This window comes from Polypterus senegalus, chromosome 2 (genome assembly GCF_016835505.1).
Source record: "Polypterus senegalus isolate Bchr_013 chromosome 2, ASM1683550v1, whole genome shotgun sequence".
NCBI classification, from domain to species: Eukaryota; Metazoa; Chordata; class Cladistia; order Polypteriformes; family Polypteridae; genus Polypterus; species Polypterus senegalus.
In genome coordinates this window covers 128223003-128243384 of record NC_053155.1, presented here as the reverse complement: position 1 = coordinate 128243384, position 20382 = coordinate 128223003, and the positions used below count along the sequence as shown (strand labels likewise).

Here is a 20382-nt window from a genome sequence, read left to right as displayed (position 1 = left end):
GGCTCAACTACCGTGAAACCTTGCGTGAAGTAGTAGTACAACTAAATTACCGTAATGCATAGGAAAGCAGGGGCTGAAAAGATAAGAGTTTTGTAATCACCCAATTTACTGATCATCTATACTAATAAAAGGCAAAGCCCTCACTCACTCACTCACTAATTCTCCAACTTCCCGTGTAGGTAGAAGGCTGAAATTTGGCAGGCTTATTCCTTACAGCTTACTTACAAAAGTTGGGCAGGTTTCATTTCGAAATTCTACGCATAAGGGTCATAACTGGAAGCTATTTTTCCCCATATAATGTAATGGAGTCTTGAGTTGGAGATGGCCGTGGGGGCGGAGTTTCGTGTGACATCATCACGCCTCCTACGTAAGTACGTAGAGAACAAGGAAGAACTCCAAACAGCGATGAGCACAAAACGCCATTTCACAATTGAGAAGGCAGAAAAACATTATGAAGCAAATGATGCATACAAGCATATTCATAAGTACAGCTACTGCGGAAACAAAGCACGGCGTGAACCGTAAGTTTATATTAAATTAAGTTCATAGACAGGCTGCCACTAGCGTTTGTAATTTAGTGCCTGCCCATATAAGGCCGTCCATCAGCGGCAATCCAATACAAACACTGCCGGTAAATGTTCACGGGTGAAGGACTGTGCTTATGCAGAGGAAGATGAGATGGTCAGGGTGGTGTTTGGCACAAACTCATTGAAACTGCGAGAGAAACTTTTAAGTGCCGGGTCTTAGCTGACATTACACGAGATGGCACCAGTACAGCTGGGAACCTTCGATGCAAGAACACCAAGCGGCTCACGTGAACTGACGCAATGCGCAGACAAAAGCAACAGTTCCAAAGAGTGCTGAACAAAAACCGAATTACACAATTGAGAAGGCAGCAAAAAAATATGAAGCGCCTTATACATACAATCATATTCATAAGTGCAGCTACTGCGAAACAAAGCACACGGTGGAAAAAGTGAATGTCCTGCTAAAGGAAGACAGTGTAAGACAAAAAAACCCGTGCATGCAGTTTGTCACATCACAGATAAAAAGGAAGACGAGCTGTTTATTGATGCAGTAAGGAACTAATCGATGAATGAAACCTCTTATCTTTACAACGATTGACAAACACGGAATGTAACTTGAACACATCCTACAAATACGAGCCTGATTGAAAGAAATAATGATAATCAAATCCTTGATGACAGCAACATTCAATAACACTCACAAAACAATTACTGTATATTGACAATCATGTTACGTTATTTTTAAAATGTTCCCTTTTCTTTTCATAACTTCTACTTCTCCACTGCGTACACGGGTATATATATATAAATGTATATATATACCCGATCTACAATACATACTTTAGCATAGACAAGCCACACGCTGTGGCAATTGTAGAGTCTTAGCCTCTAACGCCGACATTCGAGGTTCGATTCCCAAGAGGGGGTGTACTGACTATGTATGCGCTACCGATTCATTTTACCTTCGATCTCCTTGGTTTGGGACGTATGAAAAATATTAGGTTAACGCAGAATCATGTTACGTTATTTTTAAAATTTTCCCTTTCTTAGCACAAGCACAGCTGAGAAGCTTCGATGCATGTACTCCATAACGCGTTAAAAAATAACGCATTTAATCACACTTTCAATTCCAAGCAAACGGAACTTTTGTCAATGCATGATTTCCTGGTACATCCATTACACTGATGCACACATCACAGCTACAAAAATGTTAGAGTCGGAATAAAGTGCGTTCCTACGACTGATCATTTCAACTACCCGAGAGAAGCCTTGATAAAAGCATGGTTTTGTGCACACTGAAAAGCAAGCAAAATTAGATGCATTACAGAAAGCGGACTTTGTGGCTCTTACTGGGGATCATTGGACTTCCGTGACCGTTAGTAATTCTAAATACATCTAATTACAAAATGTTCAATGATCACACTGTTTTAGCCTAATGTACAAAATAATTTTGGCTAATGTTACTCAGAGTTTAAAGAGTAAGCTGGTCAAATTACCTTTTATGTTTCTGACTTATTTTTTAAGAAGAAAACTGCACTTTATGTTGAAATTTTGGTTATTATTATTTAAAGACAATACTATTCTGAAAATGTACTTAAAGTACTTAAACTACCACTTTATTTTTAAGTCTGCCCAATTTTAACCAGGGATGATATTTTTGTTTCTGTTTTGAATTCAAATGCAGTTTAAAAGCTTTTTTCAGAAATTAAAACAGCTTCAGTTTACAATATTCATGTCCATGTCTATTATTTGATTCTGTCGCCCACTAAAACAGTTTTAAATTAAAAAAAAAATTTGCGATTTGGGGCAAATTTACGTGTGCGATTACATACGATTAATCCAAAATTAATTCTTACACAGCCTCTAATTAATTGGATTATATATAATGTGTGTGTGTGTATGTATGTATATGTATATGTATATATATGTATGTATATATATGCCAGCAACACTCATGACAAAACAATTACATTGTCAATCATGTTACGTTATTTTTAAAATGTTTGCTTTTCTTTTACTTCTCGCTGCCAATCAGGTATTTTACTCTATATATATATATATATATAGATAGATAGATAGATATGACAACAACACTCATATCAATGACAAAACAATTACATTAACAATCATCTTACGTTATTTTTAAAATGTTTGCTTTTCTTTTTCATAACTTCTTTAACACACTACTTCTCCGCTGCGAAGCGCGGTATTCTGCTAGTCCGTGATAATTACTAAAATTTGATCTTGTGGTTTTTTCCAAATCTCTTTGGTTACCTATAAGAGAAAATAATACTCTACTTGTCATACATCTTCACTGCCATGTGGTGCTTCTTTTTTTTAAACTTTAATCTATTGCTAAACTGCTCGTAACCCCAATGGTAAATCTGTTACACTGAAGCGCTAATAGAGCTTTCTAAATAAGGTGGGAACAGGCTTGTAGTAACTGACTCTAGATGTTGGATAAGCGTTTTCCACTATATGTTTAGTGTAAATAAGAGAATTAAGTATGTTTAGTGTAATTGAGAGAACAAAGTTGAGAATGGTTTATAAATATTTAATCTATTATTTCACATGAGTTGGTGTGGCTTTGCACTGCTGGCCTATGTTGTAGAAATGCCACTGCACAAGATAATTGAGCTGCTCATTCAGAGACAAAGTTAATCTTGCCATTGTGGTAAAAAAAAAAAAAATGTTGGCAGGGGTGAGTTGAAAGATATGTGCAAATGACTCGGCAGAGCTAAGGATCAAAACTTAAAGCAGTTTCTGCTGGCTTTAGAGTGGAGAAACAAACTCTAGAGAGATGTATGTGTGCCCTCACTGACTGACTCATCACTAATTCTCCAACGTCCCGTGTAGGTAGAAGGCTGAAATTTGACAGGCTCATTCCTTACAGCTTCCTTACAAAAGTTGGGCAGGTTTCATTTCGAAATTCTACGCGTAATGGTCATAACTGGAAGCTATTTTTCTGCATATACTGTAATGGAGTTGAGCTGGATGGCCGTGGGGGGCGGAGTTTTATGTGACATCATCACGCCTCCCACGTAATCACGTGAACTGACTATCAACGCAGTACATAGAAAACCAGGAAGAGCTCCAAAAAGCGCTGAAGAAAACATGCATTATATAATTGAGAAGGCAGCAAAACAATAAGAAGCGAGCGACTGACATTTACTACCATATTCATGAGTGCTGCTACTTCAGAAACAAAGCACGGTGTAAACCTAAAGTTTAAATTAAGTTCATAGACAGGCTGCCGCTGGCGTTTGTCATGCCCACAGGTAATGCGGGATACATGTTTAATGAGAGAATGCAGGAAATAAACGAAAGTTTTGATCACTTTGTATCTAAGTTAAAATTGCAGGTGAAGGGCTGTGCTTATGCAAATTCCGAGAGACTGTGTTTGTGGGGGATTGACAGTTAAGGCGGGTGGGGAGTCACGCCATCATCTCCTCCCATTCACCTCATTTCGCGCTGAGCTGAGCTCCACGGCTAACGCACGCAGTGTTACGGAAGTGACTTTGTGACGCTGCCACCAAATACTCACAGAAAAATCCACAAGTTAATACACACGCTGTCTCTACAGTTTCTCCACACTGAATCCTCCAGGCTCTACTTACAAAAGGTTACATTGACAATCGTTTTATGTTATTTGAAAAATGTTTCCTTTTCTTAGCACAAGCACAGCTTTGATGCATGTGTTCCATAACACGTTAAAAAATAATGCATTTAAATCACACTTTGCATTCCAAGCAAAGGGGAACTTCTCTCAATGCAGGATTTCCTGGTACACCGATTTACATTGATCAGCGCTTCCCGATTCATTTTACCCTCGCACCCCCTTGGTTTGAGAAGTAGTATGAAAAAATATGAGATTAACACAGAAAAACAGATCACCAATTGAAGCTTTATGAATAATTGATTCGCCATCAATTGTTTTGGTAAAGCCATACTCGGTGTAATTCTCCTTCCATTTTATAATTTTTCCGCCACTAGCCATGATTAAATGAACGGTAAAAAAGTAAGAGCGAAGCGAGGGTGACTTATGCAGGCAGGCGACAGCTCAATAGCTCGAATTTGGAGAAGTAGGTTCTATTTAGTCGCCAGAAATATCTTTGTTAGGAATGGAAGTTGAATTTAGCCTTTAAATTTCTACGGTAAAGAAAAAGTTATGCAATGATGACTACATTTAACTATATAAAGTCAAAACCTGGAGTATATAAAAATCAGCGTTGGAATATTTCGGAATATATAAAGTAAGCGCTGCAATATCCATCCATTTCCCAACCTGTTGAATCCGACCACAGGGTCACGGGGGGGTCTGCTGGAGACCATCCCAGCCAACACTGGGTGCAAGGCAGGAACCAATCCTGGGCAGGGCACATGCATCATTTTCAAAACATTAACCGAACATAGATATATAGATTATATGTAGATATAGATATGAGAACAACACTCGTATTAATGACAAAACAATTACATTAACAATCTTTGAAAATTTTTCTTTTTCATAACTTTAACACTACTCCGCTGCGAAGCGCAGGTATTCTGCTAGTGTGTATGTGTGTATGTGCTCCTTTTTGTTCATGCCAGTCTAAAGATGATCTTAATTATTTTTTTTACGCCGCTGGGTTGTTTTCTCTCTCTCCCCCTCACCAACGCCCCATGTGCATTGAATATATGTAGATGTCCTCAACTGTTTACTGGTCATTCAATCCAACATGATGTTAAACACCCTGCTTCCCAGATATCATTGCTTTGTAGACACCATTGGAGTATTAAAAAAAAAAAAAAATCTTAAGTATAATGCATACATTCAGTCTGTCTGTCGACACAATACCATTAGTATGGTCCAAAACAAAAAATGTCGTCTGCCAAATAGCTGTATCTCAACCAGGCTACACCTTTTGAGAAGGTATATTGTCCAGGTATATTTGAAATGTTAAGAGTGGACTTGCTGTAACTTTGTTACGCTCATTTTAAAATGTAAGATGTTCATCTTTTAAACATACAATGTTTAGCTTTTTAGCCCCTTTGGTTGGCAGCATGTGTTAGGTTTTCTGCAAATCAAACTCTAGATAATCATAGACCTTTTTTTTTTTTTTTTTCTTAGTTATAAACATGGTCTGTTCCTTGTATCCTCTCCTACTCGTACTGTTTTTATAAATTGTAGTATTCTGAATTGTAAACTGGATTCTTATTTTTAATTTTAAAGTGTGCATCTCTAGTAGAACCCAATTATTTTTATACTCTCCATAATCTCCATCTGTATTTCTTAATCTCTTATTTCCCCTATAAATACTATCTTTCAATATAAGAAATGAACAGTTCACTGTTTCAGATTAAATCGTGCTGTACTAATGAAAATATTTCACCAAAAACAATCTTCCTAAAACTATTCTCAGTCCTTAATCATATAAGGTCTAGAATTATTATTTAGCTTAAGTATTCACAGCCTTTGCTCAGTAATTTGTTGATGCACCTTTGGCAGCAATTACAGCCTCAAGTCTTTTTGAATAAGATGCCACAAGCTTGGCACCCCTATCTTTGGCCAGTTTCTCCCATTCCTCTTTGCAGCACCTCTCAAGCTCCATCAGGTTGGATGGGAAGCGTTGTTGCACAGCCATTTTAAGATCTCTCCAGAGATATTCAATTGGATTCAAGTCTGGGCTCTGGCGGGGCCACTCAAGGACATTCACAGAGTTGTCCTGAAGCCACACCTTTGATATCTTGGCTGTGTGCTTAGAGTTGTTGTCCTGCTGAAAGATGAACTGTCACCCCAGTCTGAGGTTGAGCGGTCTGGAGCAAGTTTTCATCCAGGCTGTCTCTGTACATTGCTGCAGTCATCTTTCCCTTTATCCTGACTAGTCTCCCAGTTCCTGCCGGTGAAAAACATCCCCACAGCATGATGCTGCCACCACCATGCTTCACTGTAGGGATGGTATTGGCCTGGTGATCAGCGGGGCTTGGTTTCCTCCAAACGTGATGCCTGACATTCACACCAAAGAGTTCAATCTTTGTCTCATCAGACCAGAGAATTTTGTTTCTCATGGTCTGAGAGTCCTTCAGGTGCCTTTTGGCAAACTCCAGGCGGGCTGCCATGTTACTTTACTAATGAGTGGCTTCCGTCTGGCCGCTCTACCGTACAGGCCTGATTGGTGGATTGCTGCAGAGATGGTTGTCCTCTCTCCACAGAGGACCTCTGGAGCTCTGACAGTGACCATCAGGTTCTTGGTCACCTCCCTGATTAAGGCCCTTCTCCCCTGATCGCTCAGTTTAGATGGCCGGCCAGCTCTAGGAAGAGTCCTGGTGGTTTCGAACTTCTTCCACTTAAAGATGATGGAGGCCACTGTGCTCATTGGGTCCTTCAAAGCAGCAGAAATTTTTCTGTAACCTTCCCCAGATTTGTGCCTCGAGACAATCCTGTCTCGGAGGTCTACAGACAATTCCTTTGACTTCATGCTTGGTTTGTGCTCTGACATGAACTGTCAACTGTGGGACCTCGTATAGACAGGTGTGTGCCTTTCCAAATCCTGTCCAATCAACTGAATTTACCACAGGTGGACTCCAATTAAGCTGCAGGAACATCTCAAGGATGATCAGGGGAAACCGGATGCACCTGAGCTCAATTTTGAGCTTCATGGCAAAGGCTGTGAATACTTATGTACATGTGCTTTCTCAGTTTTTTTATTTTTAATAAATTGGCAAAAACCTCAAGTAAAACATTTTTATGTTGTCATTATGGGGTGTTGTGTGTAGAATTCTGAGGAATAAAATGAATTTAATCCATTTTGGAATAAGGCTGTAACATAACAAAATGTGGAAAACGTGGTGCGCTGTGAATACTTTCCGGATGCACTGTACTAATTAATGCATGCTGCTTTGTTAGTAGGTAACCTGCCACTCATGTATGTCATTAGTAAGATGGAAGGATAATAACTTATCCCAAGTATTATAGGACTCTGTAAAATTGAGTGCTGTACAGTAAAGTGGAACATAACATTCTTTGGCCTGTTTAATGTAGTTTAAGGGAGCTGATGGGAAGGTCTTGTGCTGACAGAGCTGGCCCAGGGTTGGCTCCCTACGTTTTTTAGTGTATTGCTCCACTGCAAAACCCAAACAAGGCTGCAGTTGCAATTTTAGTTAACCTAATATGCACAATTTGGAGATGTGGGAAAAACCGTAGAGGTATCTGGAGACCAGCAAAAACTACACAGGCGGTAACTAGATATGGTATTTGAACCTAGAATCATTGTGCGGCCCTAAATTGAAGTGCTCTTCAATTTCCTAAATGCTGTATTGAAAATATTTGTCTTTTTTCCCCCCAAAATAACTGAGTTTTAATGCACTACTTTATTAACGTAGTAGGCACTTTATTAAATGTGTCTATAGTTCTTTGTGTGAAGAAAAACTTGAATATTTGGGGAAGCTGATTTAAAGAATAATTTGGATCCAACATGCTAATTACTTTTATAATTTTAAAAAATTTCAGTTATGGCACTTTATCAGCATTTGCTTAAACTGAAAATGTTCATGTCCTTCTGTCGTCTTAGCTCAAATTTTACAGTCCAAGAATTACACTGCCTGTTCATTTCAGTAATTTATTGAACACTGCTATGTCTTTCTGTAATATGAAGACCAAAACTGCTCACAATATATCAGATGAGGCCTCACTTGTGTATTGTATAGCTTATGCATAATTCCCCTTGATGTATTATACACCATGCTGTATAACAAAATATCTTACTAGCCTTCTTAATGATTTCTTTAGTTGAAAATAGCATGACCTTATACTTTTTGGTAAAAAGGTTGTGTGCTTCTTGATGAGGTCTGTGCATGTTCCATTGGCCATCTTCTACTGTTTACCACATCACCAGTAAGTGAAAGCTGACCTGAGGAGTAGGAAATTAAGTAAAAATGGGCTCTACATGGCTCCAGCTAAAATGCTGCTGTTTTGCTTCACCATTTCCCTACCTTACCAAAAAAAAAAAAGTTTGAATTTTGTAGTTTATAGCTTCATTAGCTTAATTGAGATGCAAATGATACCTCATTCTTTGACAAATCAACCATGCAAATTACCATATTTCAAGGATATTTTTGGAGGGGAAGAACCTATCATGGTGTGGAGTCAAGTAGGTTTTAGACAGTGAATGGTCTGCAGTAATGCGATTTAACTGTGAAGGAAATGTAAATTGCACTTTTGTTAGAAACTTTAGTGTTTCACCTCAAGTAATAATAGCCAGTTGGGTGTAGAAAGAAATGTTCATTTGAAATGACACTTTTGTTTTGTCCTCAGTTTTAAAAATCCTCACGATCTACGCAAACATATGGATACCCATAATGAAGGAGCTGCTTTCCACTGCAGTGTGGAAGGATGTAAATACTCCTCCCGAATGGCGCACACCATGAACCAGCACTACAGAAGGGTCCATGAGGTATGCTGCATCATTTCTCTTTAGTTTTATTGATCAGTGATGTGTTATACTGGTAATGCATAATGTGTATTTAATGTAAATTACACTTTTTTTTTTTCTCTCTTCGGTGTATGTTCTATTAATTGGCACTACACTTCCACACCAAATTTTATAGGCACATAAGGAGGGGGATTTATGTGTTATCAATAAACTAGTGTGAGGGGGGTAGAATCCTTTAGTGTGTGTATAGAAATGTCCCTGTAAAATTTATTTATTTTAAATACTACTTTAAAACATGCGTTTATGGTCTATATGTGCACTCTTTATTTTACATTGTAGACTAGTCCTTCTTTTGACTTGTGTACAAAGGTAATACTGGGGTGTGTGTAGTACTGCGTAAATGCCAAGGTCTTTAGCTAGTCAAATGTTTGTGACCTCATTGAATAAAATAAAAGCAAATATCTTGTATTTTCCAAAAAACTTGATGGTGAGAATGTGTTTTGTTCGCAAACAATGGCATGATGACATCACTGATTCCAGTTAATGAGGTAGTATTTCACTGAACCTGGCCTGCTTGTGTGATTTTAATAAATAAGTGGGTGCATTGAATAGTAACCAGAAACCTACAGGGTGTCTTGAGTAAAGGTTCAGAAATAGTTGAGCTAGCAAGCTTTGACAGATGCATCCTAGTTTTGTATTTACGAGGTTGTAATTGGAAAGTAATTGCACAGTATACTGTATTTTGAACATATGGTTTTCAGTGTGTCATGAAGAAATAAAGAATGCACTTGGGAGTTTAAGATGCAAGACCCAAAGGCAGAAGGGTAATAAGACATTGCAGTACTTGAAAGGCTATAAAACATGAAGCTGTAACCAGTGATAGAAAGCCTTGTGTACAAATATGACAATTTTGATTCATTCAAATGCCAGTATGGTTGGTATGATATATATTTTAACCTAGCCCCAAGTCTTATTTTGCAGCATGGTAATTATAGTGTAGAGGTGCACTTCAGCCATGTGTGCCAGGATCTGGTCAAAACTGATGAAATGATGACCGATGAGGAATATAAATTTAACACATTATTATTTACAAGCTTTATCTTTGAGAATAATAACCACAGATACACTTCAAACACAATTAAGGTCAACATGGAGCTGAAGTTTTCAGATGAGGAAACTAGCCGTGTTCAATTGACCACCTCAGAGATCTGATCTTAGTATAATTTGAAGCAATGTTGGATCAGTTAAACTCTGAAAAGAGCAAAAATCAGACAAATTAAAAAAAAAAAGGTACTGTAAGAAGCTTAGAAGGATTTTTGACTGCGATTCTTGCAAGACATGCCCTACTTGCAAAAGGTGTCATAAGCGCACATCCGTCAAAAAACAGTCAGTCGTGTAAAAGCACGTAAAGTTCTAAAGTATTGCAGCATCCCAGCTAGGTTGCTGCCCTTTTGGTTTTAAGTGACTGTTCGGTCCGATTGAGGGAGGACGAAGCCCAGCACGGAACACTGATAGCGGGGTACTGATAGATGCGGTAAGGAGGGACGAGACGCGGGAGATGAGGGATTGGAGAGGGTGCTAGAAAGTTGTGTTTGGGGTTAAAAAGTCCGTGATTGTTCAATTAAAACTTTTGTGAAACTTTATTATGTCAGTCGCTACAGTATCAAAGAAAAGATAGAAAATATTGCATTACTGCAAAAGAAAAGGTGATTAATCATCAGAACCAGGTGTAATTGAAAAAATATCAGGACAAATCAAGGTCAGAAATGAAAGGCAAAGAGTAGACAACAAAGTCTTTTCGCATTCGCATCATTCTTATGCACAAAACGTGGATTTACACAATAATAAACCATATGCTATGAGAATCTGTGGTCCCGCAACAGTTAAAGCAACGACAAGTTGAATTTCAAAGAATACACAATTCGTTCAGGTGTATATTTATGATCACGGAGAAGTGATGCAAATTTTAACAGGCAAAAAGAAAGGTAATGTATATATTCTGAGAATAACTTTACACACCAAAGGAGATCGTGAAATGCCATTCGTATTAAAATGTTTACAGTTTACTGTGAGAATAGCTTTTGCTATGACAATCAAATCACGGGGACAAACATTAGAAAAAGTCGGATTATTAGAGAAACAAACAACATTCACTAATGGGCAGTTAAATGTTGCATGGTCGCAATGTGTCTCCAGAAAATATTGTTTTTAATGAAGCTTTAAAGTAAAAGTGCAAATAATGAAATTGAAACAATTCCAAAGAAAAAAAAAATTAATTGTATATCCGATTAACCAAACACAGGGTTGGCAAGCGAAGCAAACAGGGCAAAGCCCCCAGTCTAGAGAAAAAAAAAAAAAAAAAAATTGGTGTACATTGCTGTTTACGTTGCTGACAAAGTATGTTACTATGTTCAGTCAAAACTGGGTGCTGTTACACTTGTAAACGCAGACCGTATTTTGCTGTTGCATCAGAATTATAGCAGAGTAGTAGGAATGTTCCATTTACACCTTGGCTTATAGAGGATAATACAGAACCTTTAAATATCTATTTAAGTATTCTTTGTAGCAATTCAAAGCCAGATTTTTGTTTTCTTAACTAAAGAAACGCAACTTTAATTTGCTAAGAATGGCTCTTTCAGGTCCAATTTCTGTTTTAATAAAATAGGTGTTCATTTTAAGTCAAATTTCCTTTATTTCTTGTTTGAAGATTCAAATATTGTATGGAGAACCTTAATGTGTCTTAGTCCAGTACTTTTTATAGGGTAAAGCACTTGCTGTTACTTACCTGGATTGCATGCTTAATTTCCAAATACTGAGTCATTCCTTGGAGTTGTAAAGTAGCAGGGTAAACCAGTAAGCTGCAGCATAGCCTAAAGTTGTGGGTTTAAATTCTGACCCAAGCACTATCTGTATTAGTTTTTTTCATATGTTTTTACCAATCCACCTTACCCAGTGTCTTTGGCGTATGGTTTGGAGACTCCAGATTGACTTATGCACACCTATAATAAATATAGCCTGAAGGTGTAATATGTTGGATTTGCATGCTATCCAAGGTTGGTCCCCCACTTTGCGGTCAGTTTCTTTTGATGTCTGGGCTGTATCCCTGAAAACCTGTACTGTATAAACAGATTACAAAATAAATTAATTGCTGGCTGTATCACTCTTTAGTGAAATAACTGCAGTGTCAGCAAATGGCAATCACTATACCTATTTTTATTTTCAGAGCTATGGCATCAGTCATTTGACAAGCGTCTTTAAGCAGACATACTAAGATTAAAGCCAAAGTTTTAACTAACAAAAAAAGTCCTCACTGTATAATGTGTGATTTAAGTTAATTTGGGTATAGATATAATTTTATATTGTTGTGAGGCACTTACTAAATGGCAGAAAGCTGTTTGTTTGCTTTTGAACTGAATTAGCAATGTGCTGACCCACCTGTATTCCGTTTTAACAACGGTTCATTTCTCTGTTTTGGAAATTTTCATTCTATGTATGCAGTTCTGCAATAGAGACAGCCTTTAGGGTCGTAGTGGATGTTGGAATTAATGTCGTGCATTTAGAAAATCTATGCAAGAATTTTATGACATTGGACTTTCTACATTTTTAATTTATCCACTTCCATTTTCTGCCTTATTTCTGCCTTTAGCTCTCTACTCCTTTGCGTCCTTGATCTTAAGTACTAAATGAAACCCCCCATCTCCTTACTTGGGGGCTAGCAGTGTTGGTCCTGGAGAGCCGCGGTGGCTGCAGGTTTTTGTTCCAGCCCAGTTTCTTAAGTCAATTATTGCTAACTAGCCAACCCGCGGCGTACCATACGCCGCATAATCAGGCCGGTTTTTTAATCATTTTTAAGCACAGGGAGAAAATTTAACATTTGCAAAATCGGTAATGTAATAAATCGGCAAGAAAAGCAACATTGCAACAATGCACGGAACGAACCAACACACAATCGTCCGTGCGGCATAGCGAGGTGGGAGGGGGATGTGTACAAAGTACAGGAGCATCAAAGAAGACGCATGTTTGTCGCAGATGTGAATTGCTGTATGTAGCGTGTACAACACTTTGCTAGTGAATCCACGCCCCTTCCGGCGTGCTTTTCATGGTTGTCTTGCCTTAGTGAATTATATATATAGATGAAGCACTTATTGTTGCTTAAGTAACATTTTAATGCTTCGTTGTAGTTATTTTCCTTGTTAAGGTTCCCCACCCTTAATTGATTATTTCAAACTTAATCACTGCATTCAGTGTTTTAATGACCCCTTATTAGCAATGAGATGTAAATGATTAAACAACCAGTAGTTCTCCATCTAGCTTTTTGCGTTTACATCATGTACTGTTTGATTTAGTAAAACACTTAATTTTCCCTCTGTCACGTGTGGGTTTTTTTTTTCTGTTTTATGATTTAAATTATTTGGATATCCTTGGAAAGGAAAACCATCTACAATATAAGAACCTTGCATTGTGTCCAGACTAATAAGCCATAAAATTTAAATAAGGTCTGAGATTGGCAAGGATCGGTTTCTAATTAAGCAATTGGTGGTGGAATTAAAATCTATAGCCACTGCAGTTCTCCTGGGGCCTCATGCATAACGCCGAGCGTAGAATTCGCATTATAACATGACGTAAGCAAAAAAGCCGAAATGTGCTTGCGTACAAAAAATTCCAGAAGCAGGAATCTGTGCATTCACCAACTTTCACATTCTTTTGCTACATTAATCTCAGTCAGCGTGAAAAGTAACGCTCGTGCATGCGCCTGCTGTCCCGCCCCAACTCTTCCTAGAATTACGCCTCTTTGAATATGCAAATAAATATAAATAGCCATTCAGGATCAGCCTTCTGTGAAAAGACAATGGGAAAAGCACAGGGGAAAATATAAGAATTTCAGTGAATACCAAGTGGAGGCAAGGAAAAACATACTATTTGTTGGTTTAAACAGTGGTATAAACAACAAAAGGAAGTCGATCGAGTGACATAGCGTGTTAGAGAAACTTGAAAGCTCACGTTCACAAAGTCGCACAGTGCCGGAAATAAAGAAGTTGTCAGATATCGAAGTCGCCGTGAAAAGGTGAGTTGTAGCCCACCGTCTGAGTGTCATATGAAAGGTTATTAGCAGGGCTGTGGAGTCGGTAGATAAATGCTCCGACTCCTCAGTTTCTAAATCTTCCGACTCCCGACTCCGACTCCTCTGTATGTATATACTATGCTAATGTATTTTCTACATCCATTGAAGGAAAGGAAGGCAACATACATGTAATTTCACCACAGAACTACTGGCTAGGAAGTCAACACTACTATAATGTCAGATTAAAGACAAACACAATTGATTGGCGGCCGCAGATTGCGGGTGTCCACATGGACGGGCAGATCCAGCTTGCTGAAAATCTCGACCACCGCCCCCATCCAAAGTAATGTGATGCCTCTGTCTGCTGCAGTGGCTGTCTCCTCTGTCAGCCAGCCGGAAGTTTAGTGCATTGTGTCACTCACCGGCCAGCTGATCAGCAGAACGAGCCTCTGCTGGAGACAGGTAGGGAGATCTGTGTTCTCGGCTCCCGCCCCTTCACTAGCGCATAGCGAAGGGGAGCCGACGGAGCTGAGAACACACCAGCTGATTTTTCAGGCGTTTGACGCGTGATGACTCGTTGAACGGCCGAAAAATCGGCAGTGCATCTGTAAATGTATGGGGGGCTTTAGGCTAGGTTCACAGTTCCCTGTAACAGTGGAACACGACACAATGGAAAGCGGTGCCGCACCTTACCTGTGCATTACATCCCATATAGTGATGCATACAATCAATGAAAAGCATTCTTCATGGTTACTTGACATGTTCATTTTGTGGTAACATTATGCACTGCATGCATTGGGCTTTATTCTTACAGCAGAGAAGTAGTTCATTATGACCGTTTGTGAATTGAGACATTTCAACTTACTTTTTTAATTCCCATTTAAATTTAGTAGGAGTCGGAGTTGGTTAACTGTTTGCTGACTCTGACTCCAGGTACCCAAAATTGTCTCCGACTCCACAGCCCTGGTTATTAGGGTATAGAGAAAAAAAATAGGCACACAGTGGGGGGAAAAAAGCCCGAAATGTCAACTTTATTCTCGAAATTTCCACTTTAATCACTGTTTATTTTGTCATTAAAGGAGAACATCATAAACTTCATCTTTAAAATTGTTTAATTTATTAGTTTCTCAAACCCCATCGTAACTAAAGTAGCAAGTTTAAATGCCTATGTGCTCTGTGTGTGAATCACTACGTGCTTCTTAAACCGGCTTTCTCTTCCTCTGATAGGACACAGAATCCATTACTTTCGTGATATTAAAGCTCTCTGAATAATTAAAATACTGAGATGTATATGTGATATCATTTTCATGATAGGAGTTAAATCATGTTATTAAACATGGGAACACAGTGGCGCAGTGATTGTTCATGCCTCAGATGCTTGCTACGCCATGCACGACCTTCGATGAAATGCTTTAGTACAGAAGTACTGTGTCTTTCAAACATACTAACCTTCAATTACTGTCCGTCCTTTTCTTTCTCCAAATACCCAATCGCCACACAATCAGCTCTGTAATAGACGTTAAGCCAGCTGTAAGCTTAGTACGCAGATTCTTCAAAACTTTTAAGGAACATTGAAATATCTTTGTAGTACGTATTTAAGTATTCCATCCATCTATTCTCCCAGTGTCACGCCAGTCCCAGTAAGAATACAGCACGAGGCAGGAACAAGCTCCTAGCCTAGTGCTGCAGCAACGTGTCCTGGCATGTTTATTGACAATATAGATTTAAATGAAATTAAAGTTTTATCTGTATAATAAACACATTTTGCTGCATTTCCTCTTAAAAATGATATTGTCATCATATGTAAATACGCGCTTTATGAAGTGTCTCAGGTTGTGCAATATTGTAACTGTAGTGCATGTTTACAGTGAGGTAATTCTACTTATAAGTACAGACGGATCTACAAGGAGAACTTGATTGAGTGCATTTATAGTTCTTGGGATGAAACTCTTTCTGAACCGCGAGTTCCGTACAGGAAAAGCTCTGAAGTGTTTGCTGTGTGAGAGCAGTTCAATAGACAGCATGGCTGAGGCAGTGCGTGCTTGATGCTGTATACTGAGGATTCTCTTTCTCAGCTTCTGTAGATCTTTGATTCCCCACTCAGATACAGTGGTATAAATACTGCGGGTGGTGCAGTGAGAGTAATATGGAAAAAGATGATCCGCTGTGGCAACCCCTAACAGGAGTAGCTGAAAGAAGGTGCAGTGAGAGAAACAACGCTAAAGCAGCTATTGTATTTAGAATAGTTTGACCATTCCGTGGACCATTATATTGTTACAGGTTAATTACAATCGGATGCATTAAACTAATAAATGATATGCGGTTAATTTCAGTGTATTTATAAAGCCACATCAGGGATGTTGATCTAAAAAAGGAAGGATAACCACATAGGAACAGTAGTACTGCTTTGACGCTGGGTGCCGCCAGTCTGCAAAACAGAGTGCAGAACTTGCGTACAACCGGGTATGAGGTATCGTGGAAATGTGCGTGGCTTTACGCCAAGTTTAGGTTTTATACATCGCGATTTGAATGTGGAAACGTTCTTACACAACATTTTTTGTGCGTATGCATCGTTTATACATGAGGCCCCAGGACTGACATTGACCACCCTGTCCTAACTAATCTTGTTCCTACCTTCATTTTTTTCAATCTTACCCACTTCACTATAGTTTTGGAGCATATTTTGAGTGTAATCATCTTCACCCCATGCCCCTGTAGAACATCTGTTCACCTCTAATTACATTTCCAGTTGTTCCTTGTACCTTCATTTAACTGGATGCAGCCTGTTTCTTTGTGTGCTGATGTCCTCTAACAATATAAACAATGGTTAATAATGTGCTCAATGCAGACACTTGGTGTAGTCCCACTCTCTCTTTGAACTCTTATCCTTTTTTTTTTTTTTTTTATTCCCCTCCCACAAATAACTGCCAGCCTCACCTCAACATACATATTTATGATGAGTATTATTTGCAGCTCAGGTACTTTATTTCTTTCTCAAGCTCCACCAAAACTCTTCTCCTTTCATTTTAATAAAGGCTTTCTTAATGTCCACAAAAGCCATTGGTAGTTCTTCCTAGCCTTTCTCTGTTAGGATATGTATGGCAAGGATTGCGTCTGTGGTTCCTCTCCCTGATCAGAAATCAAACTGGTTTTCTCCAACATCCACTATTTCTCCTAATCTCTTCATTTACCTTTCCCCAATCTTAAAAGATAATGATAGTAGCTTAGTATCTCTCTAATTTATGGTCTAGTATATCTCTTCTCCTTGAATATTGGTATTAAATATGTGTTTACATTCTTTTCTGTTTTCAAGATGGCATTTAATATGTTGGTACCAGCACTACACTGTCATCCAGCAATTTACATTGGTGTGTCTTCTCCTGCCGCTTTCTTCTTATTCATGCTTGTATCACTGTTTTGAATTCTGTAGGTTTGATCCATTCTATAGGACCACCTTTGCGCTCAAATTCTTCTTTTTGGTTTCAAGGTTTTTCATCATTGAGCAATTTTTTAAAATATTATGGCAGTTTTTCTTTCCCTGCTATAAACTACTCAATTTTATCTTTGATTGTCTTCATGTGTCCTACATCTTTTACATTCCAATTTCTACCTGGCACAGTTTTGAGGAAATAAAAAAAAAAAAAATACACTTTTCCCAATTTTATCACAGATCGGTTAAGTGACTCATGGTTTTACAGTGGTGTTAGTGATTTGATTCCACAGTCTCGAGGTTTGAAGTCCAAAGACTTAACAACTACACCCATGTCTGGTCCTGTGTCCAGTGAAATTTGTAGGCTTTCTCAGTCATGTTGGTTTTCACACTATTGATATCATTAGAATCAAGAAAAACATATTAGAATGAAGGTGACCTTGACAAAAAAATTCAGAACTTCTTCTCTTGTGGAATTAATCAATATTGATATATGTGGTTTTGATTATTCCTACTCAGTTATTGTGGTGTTTTTTTTTTTTTTTTTTTTTTAAATCAAGGGGGACACAATGGCCAAATACAAATGTCACATCTGTGATAAATGCTTCTCTTGGTGTTATACTCTTACTCTTCACCTACGCAACAAGCATGAATTGAAATGGCCTTCTGGACACTCTCGTTTCAGGTATCCTTTTATTTCTTAATCTATTCTTTGAATTTGTAAAGTTTTAAACAAAAGCTAAAATATTGCACATAATTGGATAGGCTTTAAAGGAAATGTATTCCGTTTTACTTTAGTGCAAAGCCTATTGCAGGAAAATTATACTTTCCATGTAATTTAAGCACAGACCACCATTTTTTACATTGCAAAATTTCCACAGAACAAACTTTAACAAAACTGTGGCAAGTAAGATGGTAATAATTATATAAAAAAGGAGTAGTCCTACTTGCCAGTTAACCATCGGTGCTCAAAGACTGCAGGCCTAATTTTAAAGGAATATTTCAACACTAGTTACATTTTTATAGAAGTCACTTTATAAGTGTGTCCAAATTACAATCAACCAAAATAACTAATTCGGGGCTAATTTAAAGTTTAATGTTTTATAGTTATCTAAGCACTTTCTACACAACTTGATGGCATTTGGTTGCAGAACTCATGGTGGTTCTGTGCAGTGCAAGAAAAGCAAAAACTTACAAAATACTTTATTTCCCTTCATTTTCTGGAACTAGAGGTGCACATTTCTAAATCTGATCAGTTTCCAGTGTTGTACTTGGTGTAATAGTGGTCACTAAATTCCATCTGTACCCATTTTATTGATAGTTGCCTAATTCCTGCAGAGATGAAACATAAATGTATTTAATTTCCCGTTGAGTTGCCTAAAGAGAAAAGTAATTGCGACTGTTGGAATTTTCAGTCTTATCTCAGAAGAGAAAGATGTGGGATAATGGCAGCACTTTTAGAAAAGTACTTTGCAAATTGAACTTTTTATGAATTGCTGGGAAAGATTTTTCTTAATTTTGTGTTTTGTTTTTTTAATAATAAAACATTTCTAAAAATTTGTTTTCCTCAGAAGGCCAACTAGATTATTTTCTAGAAAATAGGTTATTATAGTGTAATGACATTATGTGAAAGTAGTTGACACCACCAGATACAAGAATAAGCAACTTTGGGTTTTTTTTGTTTTCTCCCCCAGGTATAAAGAGGATGAAGATGGATATTTGAGGCTGAATATGGTCCGTTATGAGACCGTTGAGGTTACAGAACAAATCATGAACAACATGGCAAAGAAGCGTACACCACGGAAAGCAGTTTCCAGTTTGTCATCCAGTGATCGGGTTTTGCTCAGCAACCAAGGAAAAAATCCTTCTGTAACTGCAGGACAAAATTTATCTGCCCCTGGTCACCTTGTCCAGTGTGAGACAAGAGAAGATGCTGGCACAGAAAAGACTACCTCTGGTGATGCATCACCAGTCTACTGTGTCCTCAGCAATGTTACAGATCTCTTGCCTGAATCTGGTTCATCACCAGCTACAGTAATGGACACTTCTCATAGAAGCACAACAGGGGCAGCGGAAACACTGACTGAAGTGGCAAGGGGACTTGGCATACAGATTGTATAAATTCTTTTTGAACTTAATTCCCCCATCATCCTGTAAAATTTGAACTGGCATTCTATTGAATATGGAGTCTGTGATCATCTGAAAAGTAAACATTTTGAATCTTAAGGTTTACAATAGTAAAAGGACCTCCCCCGATTAACTCGTGTTTTATAGTACAGAGGATAACTATTTCACTTGGCTCTTCTAATTTTCTTTATTTCTACCAGTAATTTTCAGCCTTTAACATTAAGTGCACACTGTCTGATCAGCTAAACATCTGGATTGTGTTTGCTTCTTAACCAATGATTTGTAAATGGGTATTGTAGAAGGTTCAGGGGCAAGTTGACATCTTTAGAAACATTTGTCATTACCAGAGACTTTTTAAAATAATTCTTTAACTGGTTTATCAAGTAGAAGACATTGTTACGCATATTAAATATTTTGGATTTTGCGATTACTGGTGCTACATAAAATTGTGTATATATTGGTGGTAATGTGATTTATATAATACTCCATTTAAAATACTTTGTGAAGCAGAGAGGATTCTTTTTACTGTTCATAGGTCAATGAAAATATACTTTTTTTTTTTTTTTTTTTTTGCATTGCCAAGCATTTAATTCTTGCATTTGTGTGTGTTTTTATTTTGTGTGGAAATCGCTTACTTTCCTTGCTGAAATATTGTCAAGTAGTTCAGCCATAGTACGTTTGTTTAAAATCCTGTTTGTGTGAATATTTGTGTGTAAAGGTTCAAGGCATACTCCACTCATGTGTTCACCTGAGTTGGTTTGGCAAGTCTTCTGCAGCATAAATTAGGTGTGACACCTGAATAGAGCTCTTGACAATTTAACATCA

The 20382-nt window shown here is 37.9% G+C and overlaps 1 protein-coding gene across 4 annotated transcripts in view; it reads left to right on the top strand.

The window, feature by feature from the left end:
• The window catches only part of zgc:112083 (uncharacterized protein LOC550461 homolog), a 48079-nt gene extending 28524 nt beyond the window's left edge, over positions 1–19555 (top strand). For all 4 annotated transcript variants that reach the window (XM_039744572.1, XM_039744571.1, XM_039744573.1 and 1 more), the window contains 3 exons: positions 8821–8959; positions 17991–18115; positions 19125–19555. In XM_039744572.1, the coding sequence (XP_039600506.1) occupies positions 8821–8959; positions 17991–18115; positions 19125–19551 (691 nt within the window). In that variant the 3' untranslated portion in view covers positions 19552–19555. The remainder of the gene's footprint in view (positions 1–8820; positions 8960–17990; positions 18116–19124) is intronic.
• Positions 19556–20382: the final 827 nt, after the last annotated feature.